The following is a 22,500-nucleotide window of genomic DNA, read 5'->3' as shown; positions in this document are numbered from 1 at the left end:
GGGGGGGGGGGGGGGGTGGGGTGGCGGCGTGTCCATCCATCCATCCGTCCGTCCGTCCATTCGTCTGTCTGTCTGTCCGTCCATCCATTTATCCGTCCGTCTTAGTTTTAGGAACAGACTGGGTAATCGGTCCCGAAATGGGCCTTTTGTGGGTCCACTGAGCTATAAGCAACATCATCCGTCCATCTGGGTGCCCACCCACCACCCATCCATCCACCCACCTACCCAGGGGGGAAGGGGGGGGAGGGGAGGTGTTGTTTGCGTGTGTGGGGGGTGGGGGGAGTGGGGGGGGGGCGAGTGGGGGGGGGGATTATGGGGTGGGGTGGGGTGGCGGCGTGTCCATCCATCCGTCCGTCCGTCCGTCCGTCCATTCGTCTGTCTGTCTGTCCGTCCATCCATTTATCCGTCCGTCTTGGTTTTAGGAACAGACTGGGTAATCGGTCCCGAAATGGGCCTTTTGTGGGTCCACTGAGCTATAAGCAACATCATCCGTCCATCTGGGTGCCCACCCACCACCCATCCATCCACCCACCTTCCTACCCACCCACCCACCTACTGCCTACCCACTCATCCATCCATCCATCCATCCACCTACCCATCCACCCACCCACCCATCCATCCATCCATCCATCCACCCACCTACCCACCCATCCATCCATCCATCCACCCACCCACCCATCCATCCATCCATCCACCCACCCACCCATCCATCCATCCATCCACCCACCTACCCATCCACCCACCCACCCATCCATCCATCCACCCACCTACCCATCCATCCACCCACCCACCAATCCATCCATCCATCTATCCACCCATCCACCCACCCATCCATCCATCCACCCACCCACCTACCCACCCATCCATCTATCCACCCACCTACCCATCCATCCATCCACCCACCTACCTACCCATCCACCCACCCATCCATCCACCCACCCACCCATCCATCCATCCATCCACCCACCTACCTACCCATCCACCCACCCATCCATCCACCCACCCACCCATCCATCCATCCATCCACCCACCTACCCATCCATCCATCCACCCATCCATCCATCCATCCATCTATCCACCCATCCACCCGCCCATCCATCCATCCACCCACCCACCTACCCACCCATCCATCCATCCACCCGCCCATCCATCCATCCACCCACCCACCCACCTACCCACCCATCCATCCATCCACCCGCCCATCCATCCACCCAACCACCCACCTATCCATCCACCCACCCACCCATCCACCCACCCCCACCCATCCACCCATCCACCTACCCACCCACCTACTGCCTACCTACCCATCCATCTGTCCATCCATCCACCAACCTACCCATCCATTCATCCATTCCCATATCCATCTATCCACCCACCCACCCATCCACCCACCCACCCACATACCCATCCTTCCACCCACCCACCAAGCCCACTTACCCACCCATCCTTCCACCCACCCACCCATCCACCTACCCACCCACATACCCATCCTTCCCATTTTTCACGGCAGGTATCGCTTTCTTTAATATAGTTTCAGTTCCAGTTTCTCAAGGAGGCTTCATCACCTTCGGACAAATCCAAAATACGCTTTTCCCACATCTAGGTAGATGCCTGACCAGCAGCATAACCCAACGCGCTTAGTCAGGCCTGGAGTGCATGCGTATACATTTGTGTACATTTGTTTTATCGAAATTTCAAAAGTGGATTTGGTAGAGAAAAATATATAAGTCAAATGCCTGATAATTACGTTATCAGCTTCTTCAGATTTCGAAGTAGTAATCATAAGCTGGAAATAGAAACAGGGAGACACAAAGGCATACCACGAGAGTTACGGCTTTGTAAGGTTTTTAACATGTCTGTGATTGGGGATGAGTTTCATTTTATGATGGAATGTCCCAATTATGATCAGCTACGAAATAGATATGTTCCTAAAAAGCATTTGTCTCCAAAATCGGTTTTTAATTTTTGTAATATGCTCAAAGGAGGCAAAAAGTCATTTTAGCTGTATGTAAGATCATTAGATTTGCAAATGTTCCCTAGCTATACTTTTGGAGTTAAAAGACATTTGTGGTTTCTCAACTTTTATGTGACATTGTTGTGTATTTGGAAATGTTTGTTCTGGGCACGAAAATATTATTTTTGCAGTAATCCTCCATACTCCAATAGGAGTGAAAGGATAATTAAAACTTGAAACTTGAAACTCAGAGTGGATTTCTTCTGAGGAATTTTGCCAGAGGGCAACACTTTTTTTTTGACTCACTTGTGTAAACAAAGTGAGTCTATGTTTTAACCCGGTGTTCGGTTGTCTCTGTGTGTGTGTGTGTGTGTGTGTGTGTGTGTGTGTGTCCGTGTGTGTGTGTGTGTCCGTGGTAAACTTTAACATTGACATTTTCTCTGCAAATACTTTGTCAGTTGCCACCAAATTTGGCATAAAAATAGGAAAAATTCAGTTCTTTCCAGTCATCTTGTTTAAAACAATATTGCACCTCTGGGATGGGCACAAAAATATAAAAAAAGAAGCCTAATTATATGCAAACTGCATTTACTGTTATATTTATATTTTTTGTATTCTCTAAACTTGGCACTTTGATCTGATATTCTGACACAACAACAAGAGGAGTCATTATTATTATTTTTTTGTTCAAACAGGAACTTCTTTTGCTAAACATGGAATTTTTATTTATTTGCAAACGTTTTGGTGCAGATAGTAAAAAAGGGAAATTACTCTGTAATTAATGCTAGGGGACTTAATTTATCACAAGTGAGTCTTGAAGGCCTTGCCTCTCTTGTTTTAGTGCTTCAAGTGCGTGCTGGGCATGGGGCCTTGATTTATCGTCTCATCCGAGTGACTAGACGCTCAGTTTCGATTTTCATGTCAATCTTGGGAGAAAGGGGGAGAGCGGGAATCGAACCTTAGCGCCTCACGGACACTAAATAGGCAGATAAGCGTCTTTGTATTGTATGTGTTGTATTGCGTTGTATTAATTGTATTGTATTGTATTGTCAGCCATGAGCGTGCCTGCATCAGACGTGGACAACGCCCTTCCTAGATCTTCGTCAGCGAAGCCAGGCCATGATGATTGTATTGTACTGCATTGTGTTGTATTGTGCTGTACTGTACTGTACTTAACTGTATTGTATTATGTTGTAATGTATTAAGCTCTTTTAAAATTTGTATTTAATTGTCTTGTATTGGATTGTATTTTACTGAACTCTTTTTTTTTTTTTTAATCATGCATTGTGTTGTACTGCATTACATTGTATTGCATTGCACTGAACTGAACTCTTTTGAAATGGTTATGTAATGCATTCTATCGCATTTCATTGCTTTTCATTTTACTCTGTTTTTCCTTACAGGACAATAGGTTGCGTGGCGATCGGCAAATATTGTACTCTATTCCCCCCCCCCCAACACACCCCCTTACAGGTCAATAGTTTAGCGGTCGGCAAATATTGTACTCTATTTTCCCCTTACAGGTCAATAGTTAAGCGATCGGCAAATATTGTACTCTATTTTCCCCCATTACAGGTCAATAGGTTACCTGGCGATCCGAGGCAAATATTGTACTCTATTTCCCCCCCCCTCACAGGCCAATAGGTTACCTGGCGGTCGGCAAACAGGGGGGCCAGTTCCTGAAGGAAAACAAGGACGCCCTCATCAGGACGGGGGCCCGCTTCACTGAGATGGACGGCGAAGGTCTCCGGAAGCAATACGGCATGCTCAACTATCCGGGATTCGGTGCCATCTTTGATCCCGACGGAGGGGTGCTGAGGTCTGACAGGATCCTCAACACCTTCCAGGTATGGGGGATGTGTGTGTGTGTGTGTGTGTGTGGGGGGGGGGGGTGTGGGGGGGGGAAGGGGTGAGGGGGGGGGGGGGCGTTGTGTGGGTGCGTGTTAGTGTGTGTGTCTGTGTTGTTGTTGTTTTTTTTGTGTGTGTGTGTGGGAGAGGGGAGATGGGGGGTTGTGTGTGTGCGTGTTCGTGTGTGTGTGTGTATGTGTTGGGGTAGGGGTGGGGTGGGGGGAGGGGTGTGGGGGTTGTGTGTGTGTGTGTGTGTGTGTGTGTGTGTGTGTGTGTGTTTGGATTGGGGGTTGTTTGTTTGTTTGTGTGTGTGTGTGTGTGTGTGTTGTTTTGTGTGTGAGGTGTGTGTGTGTGTGTGTGTGTGTGTGTGTGTGTGTGTAGTGTGTGTGTGTGTGTGTGTGTGTTTGTGTGTGTGTGTAGTGTGTGCGTGCGCGCGCGCGCGCGTGTGTGTGTGTGTGTGTGTGTGTGTGTGTGTGTGTGTGAATCAGAATCATATTTATTTGTCATAAAAACCGTGGTTGTGTGTGTGTGTGTGTGTGTGTGTGTGTGTGTGTGTGTGTGTGTGTGTGTGTGTGTTTTGAGACACCACAGAAACTGCTCAAGAGTTATGGGGGCTCGACCAAACTGAAACTGAAAAACTGAAACTGTAAAACCGAAACTGAAACTGATCCTTTCCGTCACACCAGAAACTGTTCAAGAGTTATGGGGGCTCGACCAAACTGAAACTGAAAAACTGAAACTGTAAAACCGAAACTGAAACTGATCCTTTCCGTCACACCAGAAACTGTTCAAGAGTTATGGGGGCTTGACCAAACTGAAACTGAAAAACTGAAACTGAAACTGATCCTTTCCGTCACGCCAGAAACTGTTCAAGAGTTATGGGGGCTTGACAAAACAGAATCTAAAAAACTGAAACTGAAAAACTGAAACTGAAAAACTGAAACTGAAAAACTGACCCTTTCCGTCACACCAGAAACTGTTCAAGAGTTACGGGGGCGAGATACGGGACGGACAGCGCGTGCTGAGCGTGACGCCCCGCAACCAGCAGAGCGTGACCGTCATCACGGAGCAGGGCCAGCTCACCGCCAGGAGCGTGGTGCTGTGCTGCGGACCCTGGACCTCTGACCTGACGTCCACGCTGGGGCTGGCCCTGCCCCTCAAGGTGACTTTGCCCTTCAGGATATGTCCTTCAGAAAATATGACTCTCCGTGTGATTGTTTGTGTCCTCTCAAGGTGACTTTCCTTTGACATTCTGTCCTCTCAAGGTGACTTTCCTTTAATGCTCTGTCCTCTCAAGGTGACTTTCCTTTGACATTCTGTCCTCTCAAGGTGACTTTCCTTTGACATTCTGTCCTCTCAAGGTGACTTTCCTTTGACGCTCTGTCCTCTCAAGGTGACTTTCCTTTGACATTCTGTCCTCTCAAGGTGACTTTCCTTTAACGCGCTGTCCTCTCAAGGTGACTTTCCTTTGACGCTCTGTCCTCTCAAGGTGACTTTCCTTTGACGCTCTGTCCTCTCAAGGTGACTTTCCTTTGACGCTCTGTCCTCTCAAGGTGACTTTCCTTTGACATTCTGTCCTCTCAAGGTGACTTTCCTTTGACGTTCTGTCCTTAAGTAGTTGTAACTCTCCGTGGGATTGTCTGCCCCTCCATAAGTTAACTATATGTAGGACTGTCTTTGCCTTTCAAGGTGATGTCCTTTTAAGACTCTGTCCAAAAGTAACTATGTTAATGTCTGTAGCTGTCTCCATGGTTAAATTACTTTTAGGAGTGTCTCTTGTTTCCATGGGTAGTTTACGCGAACACTTTTCATTGTTCTTGTCTTTATTGTTCTTGTTCTTCTCCTTGTTTCTTCTTCTTCTCCTCCTCCCGTCTTGTTTTTCTTGTTCTTGTTCTTCTCACCAAGGAATTAATACCCCCAAAATGGCCGTCTGTTTGTCATCTTCTGCTTCTCCTTTCTTGTTATTCTTCTTGTTCTTCTCTTGTTCCTGTTCTTGTGCTTGTTCTTCACGTTCTTCTTGTATTTTCTTGTCCTTCTTGTTCTCACTAAGGAATGGATATCCCCCAAGATGGCTGACTGTTTATTCTGCTTTCTTGTTATTCTTGTTGTTGTTGTTGTTGTTCTTCTTCTTCTTCTTTTTCTTGTGCTTCTTATTCTCTTTGTTCTTCTTCTCACTAGGGAATTGATACCCATAAAATGGCCGCCTGTTTGTCACTTTCTTCTGCTTCTTCTTTCTTATCATTCTCTTGTTCCTGTTCTTCTTCTCGTTCTTCTTGTTATTGTTCTTTTAGTTCTTGTTCTTCATGTTCTTCTTGTATTTTCTCGTCCTTCTTGTTGTTCTTCTTGTTCTCACTAAGGAATGGATATCCCCCCCAAGATGGCTGACTGTTTGTCACCTTCTTTTGCTTCTTCTTCTTGTTCCCTTCATTCTTCTTTTTCTTGTTGTACTTGTTCTTCTTGTTCTTGTTCTTCTTCTCACTAAGGAATGGATATCCCCCCCAAGATGGCTGACTGTCACTTTCTTCTGCTTCTTCTTTTTCTTGTTATTCTTCTTCTTCCTGTTCTTCTTGTTCTTGTTCTTCCTCCTCCTCTTTTTCTTCTTCTTTTCTTCTCACTAAGGAATGGATGTCCTTAAAATGGCTAACTGTCAGTACATTTACATTTCATCAGAAGATATGTGTGGACGCCCCCCCCCCACGCCCCTTATCCCCCCCAGTGTTTTCCCTCCCCCCCCCCCCCCATCACTGCACTGCACGGTTCTTTCCTGGTTCCTTCCTGCAGCCGGTCCGCATCAGCGTGTGCTACTGGAAGGAGAAGGAGCCCGGGCTGCACAGCTACCAGAAGCTGCCCACCTTCTTCGACGAACAGTGCTGCGGAGGGCACGACGTGTACGGCTTACCCTGCGACGAGTACCCCGAGTGTGTCAAGGTACGTGCGGTCCTGTGTATGTGTATCTATCTACCCGAATGAGTCAAGGTATGTGTGGTCCTCTTCTTCTTCTTCATATATAGAAGAAGAAGAAGAAGAAGAAGAAGAGAGAGAGAGATAGGGAAATATTGAGAAGGAGAAGAAGAAGACGGCGACGACGAAGAAGAAGAAGAGAGAGAGAGATACGGAAATACTGAAAGAAGGAGAAGAAGAAGAAGAAGAAGAAGAAAAAGAAGAAGGAGAAGAAGAAGAAGAAGAAGAAGAAGAAGAGAGAGAGAGAGATACGGAAATACTGAGAAGAAGAAGAAGGAGAAGAAGAAGAGAGAGAGATAGATACGGAAATACTGAGATATAGCCAAACGCGTCAAGGTAAGTACGGTCCTGTGTGTGTGTGTGTGTGTGTGTGTGTGTATATATATATATATATATATATATATATATATATATATATATATATATATATATATATATATATATATATATATATCCATTAGAACGCATTAAGGTACTGCGGTTCTGTGTAATGCACATCATAGCTTTTCCTTTGACGGGTACCCCATGCGCGTCAAGGTTACCCACGCACCTGTGGTTTGTTTTATGATGAGTAATACCAATGCGTCAATGCTACACACGGGGACCTTGGTTTATCGTCTCATCCGAATGACTAGCGTCCAGACCACGAATCACGGTCTAGCGGAGGGGGAGAAAAAAGTGGGATTCGAACCAGTAGGCTCAGATTCTCTCGCTTCCTATGCAGACGCGTTACTTATACTAGGCCACCATTCTACCTGGTTGCATGTTTGGTATTAGTTACATGTCTCTGCTATTCTGCTTTCCACTCCGCAGGACCTACATATCTTTCTGACCTTATCAGTGTTTACACTCCCGCAAGAAATCTCCGCTCCTCCTCTGACTGTTACATTTTGAAACTTCCTCGTGTCAATACAAGAACCTTTGGTGAACGTTCTTTCTTCTTTGCTGCTCCTCACATCTGGAACAACCTTCCTCATCATATCCGTGCATCTGATTCTATTTCGGCTTTTCGCTCATCACTAAAAACTCATCATTTTAAAACCTATCTATAAGTACTGTCAGCTTCCTTGTTCTCCAACACCACCCATATCAGCTCACTTTGGATGTATGTAGAGTGGGAAAGGGAGAGTGTGAGTGTGAGTGTGGGTATGAATAGGGGTGGGGGGTTGAGAAAGAGTGGTCATGAATGTTTTATGTAATTTGTAATATTTTTCTTTCATGTAAAGCGCCCTGAGCTCCTAGAGAGAAAGGGCGCTATATAAATGTACATTATTATTATTATTATTATTACTACTACTACTACTACTACTACTACTACTACTAGTGGAGTGTTGGCCTAGAGGTAACGCGTCCGCCTTGGAAGCGAGAGAATCTGAGTGCGCTGGATCGAATCACGGTTCAGCCGCCGATATTTTCTCCCCCTCCACTAGACCTTGAGTGGTTGTCTGGACGCTAGTCATTCGGATGAGACGATAAACCAAGGTCTCGTGTGCAGCATGCATTTAGCACACGTAAAAGAACCCACGGCAACAAAAGGGTTGTTCCTGGCAAAATTCTGTAGAAAAATCCACTTCGATAGGAAAAACAAATAAAACTACACGCAGCAAAAAATACAAAAATACAAAAAAAAAGAAAAAAAAGAAAAAAAAAAAAGAAAAAAAAAAAAGAAAAAAAAAAAAAAAAAAAAAAAAACCCCGAAAAAAAAGGGTGGCGCTGTAGTGTAGCGACGCGCTCTCCCTGGGGAGAGCAGCCCGAATTTCACACAGAAAAATCTGATGTGATAAAAAGAAATACAAATACTACTACTACATGAAAAATGTATGTAACAGTTTCGTGTATCCAATGTATGATACTAAGTCGAATTCGACTATTACCATCAGGACAGCAGAGAAAGCAGCTGCTGTCCCGATTATCTGAGCTTGACTTTGATAAGTGTGGAGAGTGTCTTGCCCGAGTTACATCCCCAGCTCCGAGAATCATCAAGTGTCAGTCGTCTTGTCTTGTCTTGTCTCGTCGCCAGTGTGATGTCATGTTTGCACAGGTTACCATGCTTGCATGGCGTTTGTTCAACAATCATGCGATAACAAATTAGCACAAGCTTCGTGGATAGTCACGAGGCTTAGTTTGATTAATTAATTAATGATTAATTGATGAATGAATATCGTATCGTTGGGGGATACGATACCATGGTAACCACAAACCCGATAACTCTTGTATTGAACGTAAGTAAATGAAAGGAGTTACATCCCTTGGATTGTGCACGATCGTAAGTTCTGACACAAAAATAATAAGCGAAGACACTATGGTGTGTGTGTGTGTGTGTGTGTGTGTGTGTGTGTGTGTGTGTGTGTGTGTGTGTGTGTGTGTGTGTGTGTGTGTGTAGGGTAAAGGGACTTGGGTGTGTGTGTGTGTGTGGGGGGGGGGGGGATGTACCCGCTGTGTTGTATTACTTGTTTGTAATACTTACTTGTGTGTATTTAGCTTTATATGTTGCTTAAAAAAAAGGTAAAAACAACAACCAACTTTTATCCAACCTTTGTCATGTTGTGAGTGTGTTTGGACGTGTGCTGTTGGTTGATATATTGTGAAGTGTCAGTGACGAGCCTGTGGATGCACACAAGTTAATTTCCAAATGGATGAATAAAGATGTATTGTATTGTATTGTATTGTATTATATTGTATTGTATTGTACCTGTGAAAGTAGAGAGCTGTATTATCAATGTTCTCTCCATTGCAATGGGAAATCATTTACAGCTTAGTCTCTTGCGACGTACTGTCAACTCTCAAACTAGGCCGAGGCTAAATTGCGCTGGCTCTAAGTGCTGCAGCCTTGGGTGGGCTAGATGACCCTCAGTGGGAGGACCGTCCCCAACGCCGACTGTTCCAAAAAACCCTCTTGGCCTAGAGAGTGGGGGTGTAACTTGTGGCAAGACACTCTACAACCATAATCAAATTCTAGCCCAGAGATAATCGAGACAGCAGTTACTTCCTCTGCTGTTCTGACAGTCATTGTCGAACACGACTGGAGTGATGGCCTAGAGGTAACGCGCCCGCGAAGGAAGCGAGAGACTCTGAGCGCACTGGTTCGAATCACACCGGCAGTCGCCAGTATTCCCCCCCTCACACCCCCCGCCTCCTCCTCTTCTAGACCTTGAGTGGTGGTCTGGACGCTAGTCATTCGGATGAGACGATAAACCGAAGTCCCGTGTGCAGCATGTGCGTAAAAGAACCCACGGCAACAACTGAAAGGGTTGTCCCTGGCAAAATTCTGTAGAAAAATCCACTTAGATACAGAAAACAAATAAAACTGCAGGCAGGGGAAAAAAAATACAAGGAAAAAGAAGAAAAGAAATGATTGCCTGGTGCTGTCGGTGTAGACGACGGACACGTTCTCCCTGGGGAGAGCAGCCCGAATTTCACACAGAGAAATCTGTTGTGACAAAAAAAAAAGAAAAAAAGAAAAAAAAAAAGAAAAAAAAAAAGAAGAAGAAAAAAAAAAAAGTAATGCAATACAATAATACAATACAATATCATGCTACACGTGTGCAGGTGTGTCTGCACCATGGCCCGGACATCCACCCGGACAGAAGGGACGCCGCTGACCACTCGTGGGTCGTGTCCATGCTGTCAGACTACGTGCGAGAGCATTTCCCTGGGCTGGAGCCCACACCTGCAGTGGTGGAGACCTGCATTTACACAGTGAGTAGGGGGTTTGGTGTGTGTGTGTGTGTGTGTGTGTGTGTGTGTGTGTATGTGTGTGTGTGTGTGTGTGTGTGTGTGTGTGTGTGTGTGTGTGTGTGTGTGTGTGTGTGTGTGTGTTTCTGTGTGTGTGTGTGTGTGTGTGTGTGTGTGTGTTTCTCTCTCTCTCTCTCTGTGTTTCTCTCTGTGTGTGTGTGTGTGTGTGCGCGTGTGTGCGTTTGTTTTCTGTTTCTGATGTGATCATTATCATTTATGTGAATGAATGCACGTATATATATATATATATATATATATATATATATATATATATATATATATATATATATATGTGTGTGTGTGTGTGTGTGTGTGAATGTATGTATGTATATATATATATGTATATGTATATATATCTATTAGTATGTATGTATGCATGTATCTATCTATATGTGTATATATTTATCGAATGTATGTGTATATATTTGCCGGAGTTTTAGAAATACCGTTTCAGATATGATCATAATACAATTTATAACAGAATGGGAGGAAAATTAAGCTTTCTGAACTTCTGACCGCCCACCACAAAAGAAAGAATTGTGGTATTCTTTGTCAACATTCACGTCTTCAGTATAAGAGCCTTCCGCTTGCAATATTTTGATGATGGTAATTGGGGTGAGACGCTGTTAACGTCGTCTCTTTCGCCGTTCGTATAGAGAGAGTTAAGGGCAGCAGAGTCTCACTGGTGCCGTCACCACCTGTCACCTGATTCCCCTGTTTCAGAACACCCCTGACAGACACTTCATTCTGGACACCCACCCCACCTGGAAGAACATCGTCATCGGCGCGGGGTTCTCAGGTAGGTACATGTACACACCCTCACCTGGGTGACATCACTCACGCACACACACACACACGCGCGCGCGCGCGCGCGGACACACACACACACACACACACACACACACACACACACAGAAACTCACAGGCCGACAGATAGAAACACATACATACACAGGCGCTCGCGCACACACCCCCACAAAGACGCAGACAGACAGACAGACAGACACACACACACACACACACACACACACACACACACACACAGACGTGCACGCACAAAAACCCACAGAGACAGACACACACACGCACACACACACACAAGCCTGCATGAAAACAACAGAAACAAATACGTACGCACAGATCACACACAAAAAACAAACACAAACAAACACGTACACACACCAGCACACACAAACTAACAAACAAACGAAAAATAAACACACTTACACAAGCAGACACACATACGCACGTACACACACGCACACACACACACACGCGCACACACACACACACACACACACACACACACACACACACACACACACATCACACACACATACACACACACACACACACACACACACAGATATCACACACACACCACACCCACACCCACACAGACACAAACAAACAACCCCGACCCCCCCAACTCCCACCCCTCCACACCCCCCCACACACACGCAACACAAGAGGTTAAAAAAAAAAAAAAGAAAAAAAAAGAAAAGAAAAAAAAAAGCTACGCCGCAATGTTAGCTGACCAAAACCGTTTGTTCAGGTCACGGGTTCAAGCTGGCACCGGTGGTGGGGCGACTCCTCAGCCAGCTTGCACAGGGAAAAGATCCCAGCTACGACCTGAGTCCTTTCCGCCTGAACCGGTTCTCACCCAAGTCCCAGCTGTAGAGCTGCTGAGTGTTTCGACATGAAGGAGAAGGGAACAGTATTTTGGTTTGGCGAGAAAACGGTTGAGACTAACCTGTAGGTGGTGACTTGTCCTATGAAGAGAGTATCCCGACGTTTCGGGCCCTCTAGGCCATTCTTCATGGGGAGAAAAATAGAGACTGGTATTTTGGTTTGTTGAAGTGATGTCTGTTCCACTTTGTTGAATGAACTTTTTTTGCCTTTTTTTTTTGCCTTTTTTTTTTTTGCCTTTTTTTTAATTGATTGACTTTTTTTTTTGATTGATTGACTTTCTTGGAGTTTTTGAATTGGTACAGTTAAAAAAAAAAGTAATTTGTTGTTGTTGTTGTTGTTGGGGGCGGGGGCAGTGGTGGTGGGGGATGGTATTTATTTTCTTTTTCTTTTTTTTTTCTTTTTGTTTGTTTGTTAATAGGCCTCGGTTGCTTATAGGTCATGAAACACCAGCTGTTTTTATTTATTTATTATTATTTTTTTAATTCTTATTTTTTGGTGCTTCACATGTCATATACATTAGTACCAAAAGCACCAAAACGTGATGACGCTGGAATATGCCAACTGTTTTGCTGACTGAATGAGTTATATGACTCAGATACCTGCCAGGAGATAATTGTTTTGCTAACTGAATGAGTTATGACCTAGCTTCCAATCAGGAGATAATTGTTTTGCTAACAGAATCTGTTATGACCTAGCTTCCAATCAGGAGATCATTGTTTTGCTAACTGAATGAGTTATGACCTAGCTTCCAATCAGGAGATCATTGTTTTGCTAACGGGATCAGTTATGACCCAGTCACAAACCAGGGATGGATTTTCTTTTGCTACATATATTTTTTTCATAATGTATTCTTAGATGTAAATGATGCGTTTTATGTAAACATAGGGCTGAAATCTGCATCTTTGTCTCCCTTGCGTATACATTTAGAATTCAAGATATAATTTTATGTGTTCAATGTTGTTTTTTGTTTTCCTTTTAAAGTGGATATTTGCATTTGTGTTAATGATGCATTTTTGCTCAAATCTTGTAACAGTTTTTGGGGATGGTATGTATGTATGTGTGTGAAATGCATGCATGTATGTATGTATGCATGTATGTATGTATGTTCGTATGAATATGTGTATGTATATATACAAATTCGTTGTGTGTGGAGTGTGTGTGTGTGTGTGTGTGTGTGTGTGTACCTAAACGAACTCTGGATTCTGAGTTATGCCTTACATATTGTGTGCATGTGTATGAACCCATGTCGTTATGTACAAAATCGATATACAGAAGATGATTGTGTGTGCGTGCGTGTATATGAATGTGTGCATGTATATGCGTATATATATATATATATATATATATATATGTGTGTGTGTGTGTGTGTGTGTGTGTGTGCGGGCGCGTGCGTGCGTGCACACGCGCGTATGTGTGTGCGCGTGTGTGTTCCCACATGAAGACTGATATTTTTTGTTATGGTACTGTGGTTCCGAGGATGGGGTAATGTTGAAGGGAAACTACATGTATGTACGGTTTATTTGTGCACTGTGTGTGCAAAGACTCCAGTGAACAAGCAGTGGTTGAGGCGAATGATCAATAAAACCCAGCGGTATTGGTACGTGACTGAGTCATGTGTGCTTTCTCCCCCCCCTCTCTCTCTTTACCTGTGTGTGTGTGTGTGTGTGTGTGTGTGTGTGTGTTGGTGTGTGTGTGCCATTTTGATTCTCTGGAAATCGCCCAACACTCATCTTTATATCACAGAATGACATAAGTTTACCAGTTGGGCCAACAGCAAAGTGAGTGCTGTATTACCAATGGTTTCTCCATTGCAGTGGCAAATCTTTTACAGCTTATATAGTCTTTTGTGAAAGACCATGACTTTCCGCAGACTAGGAGGCAAAATTGCACTGGCTCTTTGCGCTGCAGCCTTGGGGGAGGGGGGGGGGGAGGGGCTAGTTGACCTTTGGGAACCGTGTCAACCATCCTAACATCTACTGTCCTAAAACCTTCTTGGTCGAGAAGAGTGGGAATGCATCTTGGGCAAGACACTCTCCACTATAATCAAATTCTAGCCCAGATAGTCGGGGACAGTAGTTGGCTTCTCTGCTATTCTGATGATCATAGTCGGACAATGACAATGAGTTTATTCCTTTTGACTCTTTTGAGACATAGAGAAACAAGGATACATGACCATATCAGGATGACGGACACAGAGAAAGAGCGAAGATATTCTAAAGAAAAGAAATAAAAAGGAGAGATAATACAGATTTGGAAGAAGGAAAAAAAAAGGGGGGGCCAAATGTAATCATCAGTCTGATACAAACGCGATAAGAATAGCGAAAGCAATGAACCATAGACAAATGCACAAATCACAACTTGAATTTTACAATAATTGCAAGTGAAGTGACATGTTCGGCTCTGCATCTGAGTAGTTGAGTCTGAACTGGGAGTTACTGAGGGATTAGCTGGAGCAAAGCAATAGCAATGGCATGGTGTAAGAAAATAGAATACACGTTAATTTGTTATTTTAGCACCCATTTTTCAGTACATGTAATACTGAAATTGGTTTGATATATACAGGAGAAAACAACAACAAACAAACACACACACACACACACACAACACACAACACACACACACACACACAGAAACCAAGAAAAACCCCAACCAAAACAAAAAAACAAAAAACAAAACAAAACAACAACAACAACAAAACAAGAGAGGCAAGGCCTTCAAGACTCACTTGTGATACACTGAAAAAAAACACAAAAAAACCCAAGCTTTTTATGTATTGTGTATAATTTCAAAATGTAATGTTTAAGATGAGAAAGATCAGTCTAATTCGAATTAAGTCCCCTAGCATTAATTACAGAGTAATTTCCCTTCTTTACTATCTGCACCAAAACGTTTGCAAAATAAATAAAACTTCCATGCTTAGCAAAAGAAGTTCCTGTTTGAACAAAAAATGACAATAATGACTGCTCTTGTTGTTGGGTCAGAATATCAGATCAAAGTACCAAGTTTAGAGAATACAAAAAAATATAAATGTAACAGTAAATGCAGTTTGCATATAATTAGGCTTCATTTTTTATTTGTTTGTGCCCATCCCAGAGGTGCAATATTGTTTTAAACAAGATGACTGGAAAGAACTGAATTTTTCCTATTTTATACCTGATTTGGTGTCAACTGGACAAAGTATTTGCAGAGAAAATGTCAATATTAAAGTTTACCACGGACACACAGACACACAGACACACACACACACACACACACAGACAACCGAACACCGGGTTAAAATATAGACTCATTTTGTTTACACAAGTGAGTCAAAAAACCACGACTGACTGTCATACAAAGGGAGAGAATCTGTTGTATGCCCACTATGACAGCAGTTTCGTCCCCTGTGTACTCGTTGGATATCCCGGAAATGGCAGTGACAAAGTATATGCACACACACACACACACACACAAACTTTTTTTTTTTTTTTTTTTTAAAACGTAGTTTATTCAAGAATTAAGATTTAAAGTATGACATATTCCTCCAGTCTGTCCTTGCTAATCTACATCCATTACAAACAACACTCATGTAAATGAAGGGAGAGGTCTCCAAGCAGAAGGGCATGTACATGATGAACTTGATAACACACCCACCCACACCCACGCACACGTACGCGCCCCCGTTCGTTTATTTATTTATTTATAGTCTGTTCATCTAAGATGATGATATTAGACTGAAAATAAATATTATTATAATCATTTGGATTATTATCATTTCTATCATAATGATGATTGTTATTATTAATTAGAAATCTACATTTCTGTATATTCGAATGAAAAGGGGGGCGGTTGAGGTGGAGGGGACTTAGTTTCAGTTTTCAGTTTCAGTAGCTCAAGGAGGCGTCACTGCATTCGGACAAATCCATATACGCTACACCACATCTGCCAAGCAGATGCCTGACCAGCAGCGTAACCCAAGTACGCGCCCCCCTCCCACACAAAAACATAAAAAAAACATAACATAAAAAAAAAGATATGACAGACAGATAAGAGAGAGATATGACAGATAGATAAGAGAGAGAGAGAGAGAGAGAGAGAGGAGAGAGAGAGAGGGGGGGGGGGGGGGGGGGCGGGGGGGGGGGCTTGAGGGGAGAGAGTAAAGAAAAAAAAAAGATGAAATGAGAGTGAGAGAGACAGACAGACAGACAGACGGACTGATAAATCGACAGAGGAGAGAGAGAGAGAGAGAGAGAGAGAGAGAGAGAGAGAGAGGGGGGTGGGGCTCAAAGTTGCATTACCAAGTTAAATAACAACACATATCAAAGAAAATGGAAGAACAATAATACAGCAATGTTCACACAAGTATGAGATTCATGAAAGAAAAATATTAATGTGAGTAATATGGGAGAAGGAGAGACGCATATCTTATAACTATTGATGACATCATAAACAATACAGGGAATAGATTTCTATGAATTACAGTTTTTTTTATAAAGTTCTTAACAAGGTATTCACGAGTAATTTTCTTAAATGCACGTATGTTTTTTTTTTTTATTTCATGAATATTATTAGTAGTAGATAACATTGCATTCCATAAGCAACCTCCAGAATAAATAAGACTAGACTTGAAAATATCGACTCTTGGGAGCGGCACCATAATCCTGGGTGGATGACGGACTGGGTTGGTTACAAATCTACTTCTTAAAGAAGGAGGAGCAGTATCAAACATAATTCTAAACATAAAAAGAGCCTTGATTTATGTAAGTTTCGACTTCAGCGGAAGGATATCTAAGTTTGTGTAATCAGTAATTGATAATGATGACGATTTAAGAAGGATGAACTTCATGACTCTCCTATGTAGACTCAGTAGTGGTTTAAGAACATTGTCGATGCGTAATTGATATGCGATTCAATGTAAGCATAGAAGAATAATTTTCTACAATGTAAGTTTAAGAAATGTTTTACTTTAGATAGTTGGTATATTTTGGGGGATATATTTTTGCACAGTGTCTTTATATGATCAGACCAAGAAAGGTTATTATATATTGTAACACCAAGAATTCTATGACGATCTACTACTTCAATTACATCATTATTTACATAAAGAGATGGGGGTGTTGAAGAGAAATTCTGGCGCTTTTGTCTAGTGGTAATGATTAGATATTTAATTTTTTTCATGAGAATACTCATATGATTTAACTCGGACCATTTAAGCAGTTGGCCAATACTATCTTGTAAAGATGATGTTACTTTATCCAATTTAGTGTGGTTAGTATGAATGGTGGTATCATCGGCAAACATCTCACATGATGGTGTTAAATACAGAGGTAAGTCATTTATATATATATGCAGAATAGGATAGGCCCCAAAACAGAACCCTGAGGTACACCATATTTGATAGATGACAATGAGGAATGAGACCTATCTGCTGATACTATTTGTTTTCTTTGGGACAGAAATGATGACAGGAGTTCCAAAACTTTCAAAGAAAATCCACAAAGCTTTAACTTTTTCAACAGGATTGAATGGTCAATTACATCAAATGCCTTAGCAAAGTCTACAACTAAAACTCCACAGAGAGAGAGAGAGAGAGAGAGAGAGAGAGAGGGGGGGAGAGAGAGAGAGAGCGCAAAAGCAATGTAACAGAAGGCGTGGATAAGGGGATTAGATACGACCGTTTGTCTGCCTGTATGTCATAGACAACGATGAGCGCGCGCGCGCACACACACACACACACACACACGCGCACGTACACACACACACACATACACACGCACACACACACACACACACACACACACACACACACACACACACACAAACTATTACTAGTTCCACACCGCCGACATGCAAAGTAAACATCAAGGAAAAAAACCAAAAAACCAAACAACCAACCAACCAAACAAACAAAAAACAATCTCCCACTCGATCCATCCATGCGATTCCCGAACCGGAAACTCACTCAAAGTACAACCCGTGCACAGAGGCCACAGCCACCAGCGAAGAACTCCGGAAGGTGTAGGTGGCAAAAGAATCCGTCTCGGTGTCCAGGAGCCCCCTGCTGACGACGCGCGAGCCCTGACCCTTGTTCTCCATGATCAGCACGTTGCAGACCAGCTTGTAGCGCTCGAAGCGGCACGTCTTGGCCCTGGTCTGGATCAGGCTCACCAGCTCCGTCGTGTGACGACGGCACTGCTCCGGGTCGTAGCGGACGTCCTTGAGGCGACTCTCCAAAACGTCCTTCAAGATCGCCTCCACTTTCGCCGGGGAGAACTTGCTGGACGCGCCAGGATGCAGCTGGTAAGTGTTTTCGTACCTGTAGGCGTGGGTGCCTGGGGCGAGAAGGGGGGCACCTGTGTTCTTACTGGCGAAGTGCTTCCACGAGCGCGTGGCCGCCACGAGACGGAAGACCTTCATAGCGTGCTTCCTCATCGGCTGCCTGGGGGAGGAGGGGGAGGAGGAGGAGCCCGGCTCGTGAGGCATCGGCATTCTGTTGGGCGAGTCGATCTGCTGCTGGAACAGAACGGAACAGGGGGTGGGTTTGTATGAGACGATCTTTGCTGCATTGTTTTGTTTGGAGTTAAGAATGCTCCTATGTATTGTTGAGTTTACCGTGGAGTTAGGAACGTTCTTAACGATAAGCACACTCAGCGCAGTTAAGTTCCCTCATGCAACCTAGCCCCAGAACAGAAAACCAGTGTTTCACAACTGGAACGGACACAGTAGGTAATCAGTACATAAATAATTCCTATCAATGAAAAGACCTCTGGTGACACTATGTTTAAAATTGTAAACCCAAAGATGGAAAAAAAAAAAAATCATGCAAGGAGGGGGAAAGCAAACGACAGCATCACATTTTAATGAACATGAATGTCTTCCAAATTATATGATACGATGAATGAGAAAACACGGTGCGTTAATACCCCCCCCCCCCCCCCCCCCCCCCCCCCCCCATTCCTTTGCTGAGTGTTCCTGGATACCGGACACTGCTTACCTTCGGGTCAGTTTGCCTTGCCTCAGGTAGATTTGCCCGCATGCACACACTTATTCGCAGGCACGTATAGAGTGTTGGCCTAGAAATAACGCGTCCGCCTACGAAGCGAGAAAATCTGAGCACAATGGTTCAAAGCACACTGGCAGTCGCCCGTATTTTCTCCCCCTCCACTAGACCCGGAATGGTAGTCCGGACGCTAGTAATTCGGATGAGATGATAAACCGAGTAAAAGAACCCACGGCATCAAAAGGGTTGTCCCTGGAAAGATCCACTTGAATTGGAAAACTACTGAAATTGCAGGCAGCAGAAAACAACAACAACAAAAACATGGGTAGCGCTGTCAGTGTAGCGACGCGCTCTCACTGGGGAGAATTTCAAAACAGAAATCTGTCGTGACAAAAAGAGTAATACAAATACAAATAATACAAATACAAGTACGACGGTCTCTTGAATACTTCCCCAGGATCCTTACCGAGTCTGACACGGCGCCTTTGGTTTAATAAAACAAAAAAGATTCTATTTTTAACTCACTCAGTACGGCCAGTCCTCTCGTCTCCTCTACACAGACCCCTCGGATGTCCAGTGGAATGACCCAACCTTTCGCTTCCGTCGTCAGAATTGTGGTATTCTTTGTCAACATTCACGTCTTCAGAATAAGAGCCTTCTGCTTGCAATATTTTGATGATGGTAATTGGGGTGAAACGCTGTTAACGTCGTCTCTTTCGCCGTTCGTATGGAAAGAGTTAAACCAGACTCTTTACCGGTGCAGCCTGAACAAACACCCGTGTCTAACAAGACTCACGGACACAAAGACACGCCCACACCGAACGACAATGACAAATGACAATGCCTTGATCGTTTGTCCGTTCAGCAATGACGTCGTAAAGACAGCAGCGTGTCATTTCAGATAACCGAGAGTGCACATGTGAGTTAAACACACTCAGGCATACCTTCATCTCCCAGCCCCCTGTTTACTGTTCTTCCAACACTCCAAAACTGAACGCAAGCACAAACACACACACACACACACACACACACACACACACACACACACACACACACACACACAAACACAAAGAGAGACACACAGACATATACACTGACACAGACACACACACACACACACACGATCCACCTGCACGGGATATATCCGCGCTTAGAGAGAAGGTCAAAGGATGTTCGAGGGTTAATTTGGGTTGGAATGAAAAGTGAATGTTAAGTGTGAGTTATTGTCTCGTGTCTCGTGCAGACCTGTTTGTGCCTGAACCCCCTTCGTGTGTATACGCAGGCTGAAGATCAAATACGCACTTGAAAGATCCTGTAATCCATGTCCGCGTTCGTTGGTGATGGAAACAAGAACTTACCCAGCATGCACATCCTCGAAAACGGAGTATGGCAGCCTACATGGCGGGGTAAAAACGGTCATACACGTAAAAGCCCACTCGTTTTCATACGAGTGAACGTAGGAGTTGCAGCCCACGAACGAAGAAGTAGTCTTGTGTCCTGATATATGATATGATATGATATGATATCTGGTATGGTATGGCGATGATTGTTATGAATAAGGAGGAGGATACTTTAACTTTCACACCCCTACATGAAAAATTCGAGCCAGAAATGTTGATAAATGAGACATACCTGTATGCAAGTTGAGCAAGCTGAGATGCCCAAGAACAGACATTAATTAATATCTCAAATACTTGTGTCTGTGGCCCAAGTTAGCAACACTGCACTGTGCTGTGTTTTGTCGTGCTACATAATACACACGCGCGTTTGGCGTCACATAGCCCAATGCGATCCTTTGATTGATAAAAGTTTGCTATGTGAGTGGATTATGAATGATTGTTCGTCATCAATTTCAGCAAAGCTATGAAGGCTTCAAACATTCTGAGGACTAGATTTTACGCAAGAGAAGGTGTAAAACCGTGAAAAATAGATTTGAAGAACTTACCGCCAAAGAATGGATTCGAAATTTCTGTTGTGAAAGCGGAGGATTACATCACTCCATTGAAAGTCAAGAAGCTTATTAGAACAACGACACACAAAAACACCCAGTCCCAGAACATCATCTCACAGTTCACAGGGAAAAACTCACGTTGCTTTAACTCACTCAGTACGGCCAGTCCTCTCTTCTCCTCTACACAGACCCCTCGGATGTCCAGTGGGTGTCTGAATGACCCAACCTTTAGCTTCCGTCGTCAGAATTGTGGTATTCTTTGTCAACATTCACCTCTTCAGTATAAGAGCCTTCCGCTTGTAATATTTTGATGGTGGTAATTGGGGTGAAACGCTGTTAACGTCGTCTCTTTCGCCGTTCGTATGGAGAGAGTTAAACACCGCTGGCTGTCTCACACAGAACATTAGCTTCTGATCCAAAGTAGGGGTAAATGCATTGATCTAAACATAGGTGGATAGCGCATGCCTTCTTTGAGCCCCTTTGCCAACTGAAGCCAGCGGAAGTGTTCAATCAGTCACTTTACTCCTCGTGTCATTACAGCGCGAAGCGGTAACTCTATATATGTAGTCAAGTGCTGAGCTGGCTACGATGACTGCTTCACGGCAAGCTTTCACTTGCTCGCGGCGTTAGTTAAGCTGACATTCCTGTGTGTGCCTCCACAGCAAGTTTGCGCAACGTGTCACTGCACTGTTTTCCTGTAATAACTTTGGCAAATAAACCATTGGCAGATATCAATCAAGCCACAACATTTGGCATGTCGTAGGGGCAAGCAGAACACGAATTCATGGAAGATACACGGATACATTTCAGAAACTACAACCAGTTAGCAGACGACTTCTCAACGGACTGACAGCTGGATACGAGTCTCAGTATGGCGTCCAGTTGGCTTCAGCTGTCCTGGCCAATGAGCTATCCACCTACTTTTGGAACAGTGGACTGGGGCTGTACCGGGGACCACTACACTAGCCGGATTGGCCTGGCCTATGATACCCTGAAACGGTTCAGTACATGTTAAAAAAAAAAAATCTAAGGCTGCTTCACTCTGTCTTCCCGTCGGTACTATAGTGCCAGAACTGGTTCCTGCGGACGAACATGATACAGATACAGAGTGTGGTACAAAAGCATGAAGTGATATCCAGCACTTTGCAATTTAGTACGACACACGCCATTAGCTGGCTGGAAAAATGGGGGCGGCGGAGGGGAGGGGGGGCGGTGGGGGAGGGGGGGGGGCGTTGAGGGGGGTTTGGGGGGGGGGAGAGTGGGGGGCGGGTGGGTGGTAGGCTCATTTCCTACATACTCTAATTACCTCCTCTTCCTCTCTGTATTTTTTACTTTCAACGTGGATTTTTTTCCCTCCACAAAAGTTTTGCCAGTGACAAC

The 22,500-nt window shown here is 44.0% G+C and overlaps 2 protein-coding genes across 5 annotated transcripts in view; one reads left to right on the top strand and one right to left on the bottom strand.

Annotated features, from left to right (window-relative positions):
• Positions 1 to 12,436, top strand: part of LOC143274706 (peroxisomal sarcosine oxidase-like) — a 16,634-nt gene extending 4,198 nt beyond the window's left edge. The window contains exons 4-9 of the mRNA XM_076578607.1: positions 3,591 to 3,801; positions 4,776 to 4,964; positions 6,584 to 6,730; positions 10,313 to 10,462; positions 11,222 to 11,297; positions 12,054 to 12,436. Coding sequence (XP_076434722.1) covers positions 3,591 to 3,801; positions 4,776 to 4,964; positions 6,584 to 6,730; positions 10,313 to 10,462; positions 11,222 to 11,297; positions 12,054 to 12,178 — 898 coding nt within the window. The 3' untranslated portion in view covers positions 12,179 to 12,436. The remainder of the gene's footprint in view (positions 1 to 3,590; positions 3,802 to 4,775; positions 4,965 to 6,583; positions 6,731 to 10,312; positions 10,463 to 11,221; positions 11,298 to 12,053) is intronic.
• A 5,579-nt stretch (positions 12,437 to 18,015) lies between these two features.
• The window catches only part of LOC143274822 (dynein light chain Tctex-type 5-B-like), a 15,853-nt gene continuing 11,368 nt past the window's right edge, over positions 18,016 to 22,500 (bottom strand). Inside the window, exons 1-2 of one of the 4 annotated variants that reach the window (XM_076578756.1) lie at positions 19,164 to 19,370; positions 18,016 to 18,682 (exon numbers count right to left, since the gene is read on the bottom strand). In XM_076578756.1, coding sequence (XP_076434871.1) covers positions 18,128 to 18,682; positions 19,164 to 19,205 — 597 coding nt within the window. In that variant the 5' untranslated portion in view covers positions 19,206 to 19,370 and the 3' untranslated portion in view covers positions 18,016 to 18,127. Of the gene's footprint in view, positions 18,683 to 19,163; positions 19,371 to 22,500 lie in introns of those variants that run through there. The other 3 variants (XM_076578757.1, XM_076578754.1, XM_076578755.1) reach the window with 3 other exon arrangements.

The sequence above is a fragment of the Babylonia areolata genome, chromosome 29 (assembly GCF_041734735.1).
Source record: "Babylonia areolata isolate BAREFJ2019XMU chromosome 29, ASM4173473v1, whole genome shotgun sequence".
Classification (NCBI taxonomy): domain Eukaryota; kingdom Metazoa; phylum Mollusca; class Gastropoda; order Neogastropoda; family Buccinidae; genus Babylonia; species Babylonia areolata.
Note: the sequence above shows the minus strand (reverse complement) of the source record. Positions and strands in the feature narration are given on the sequence as shown.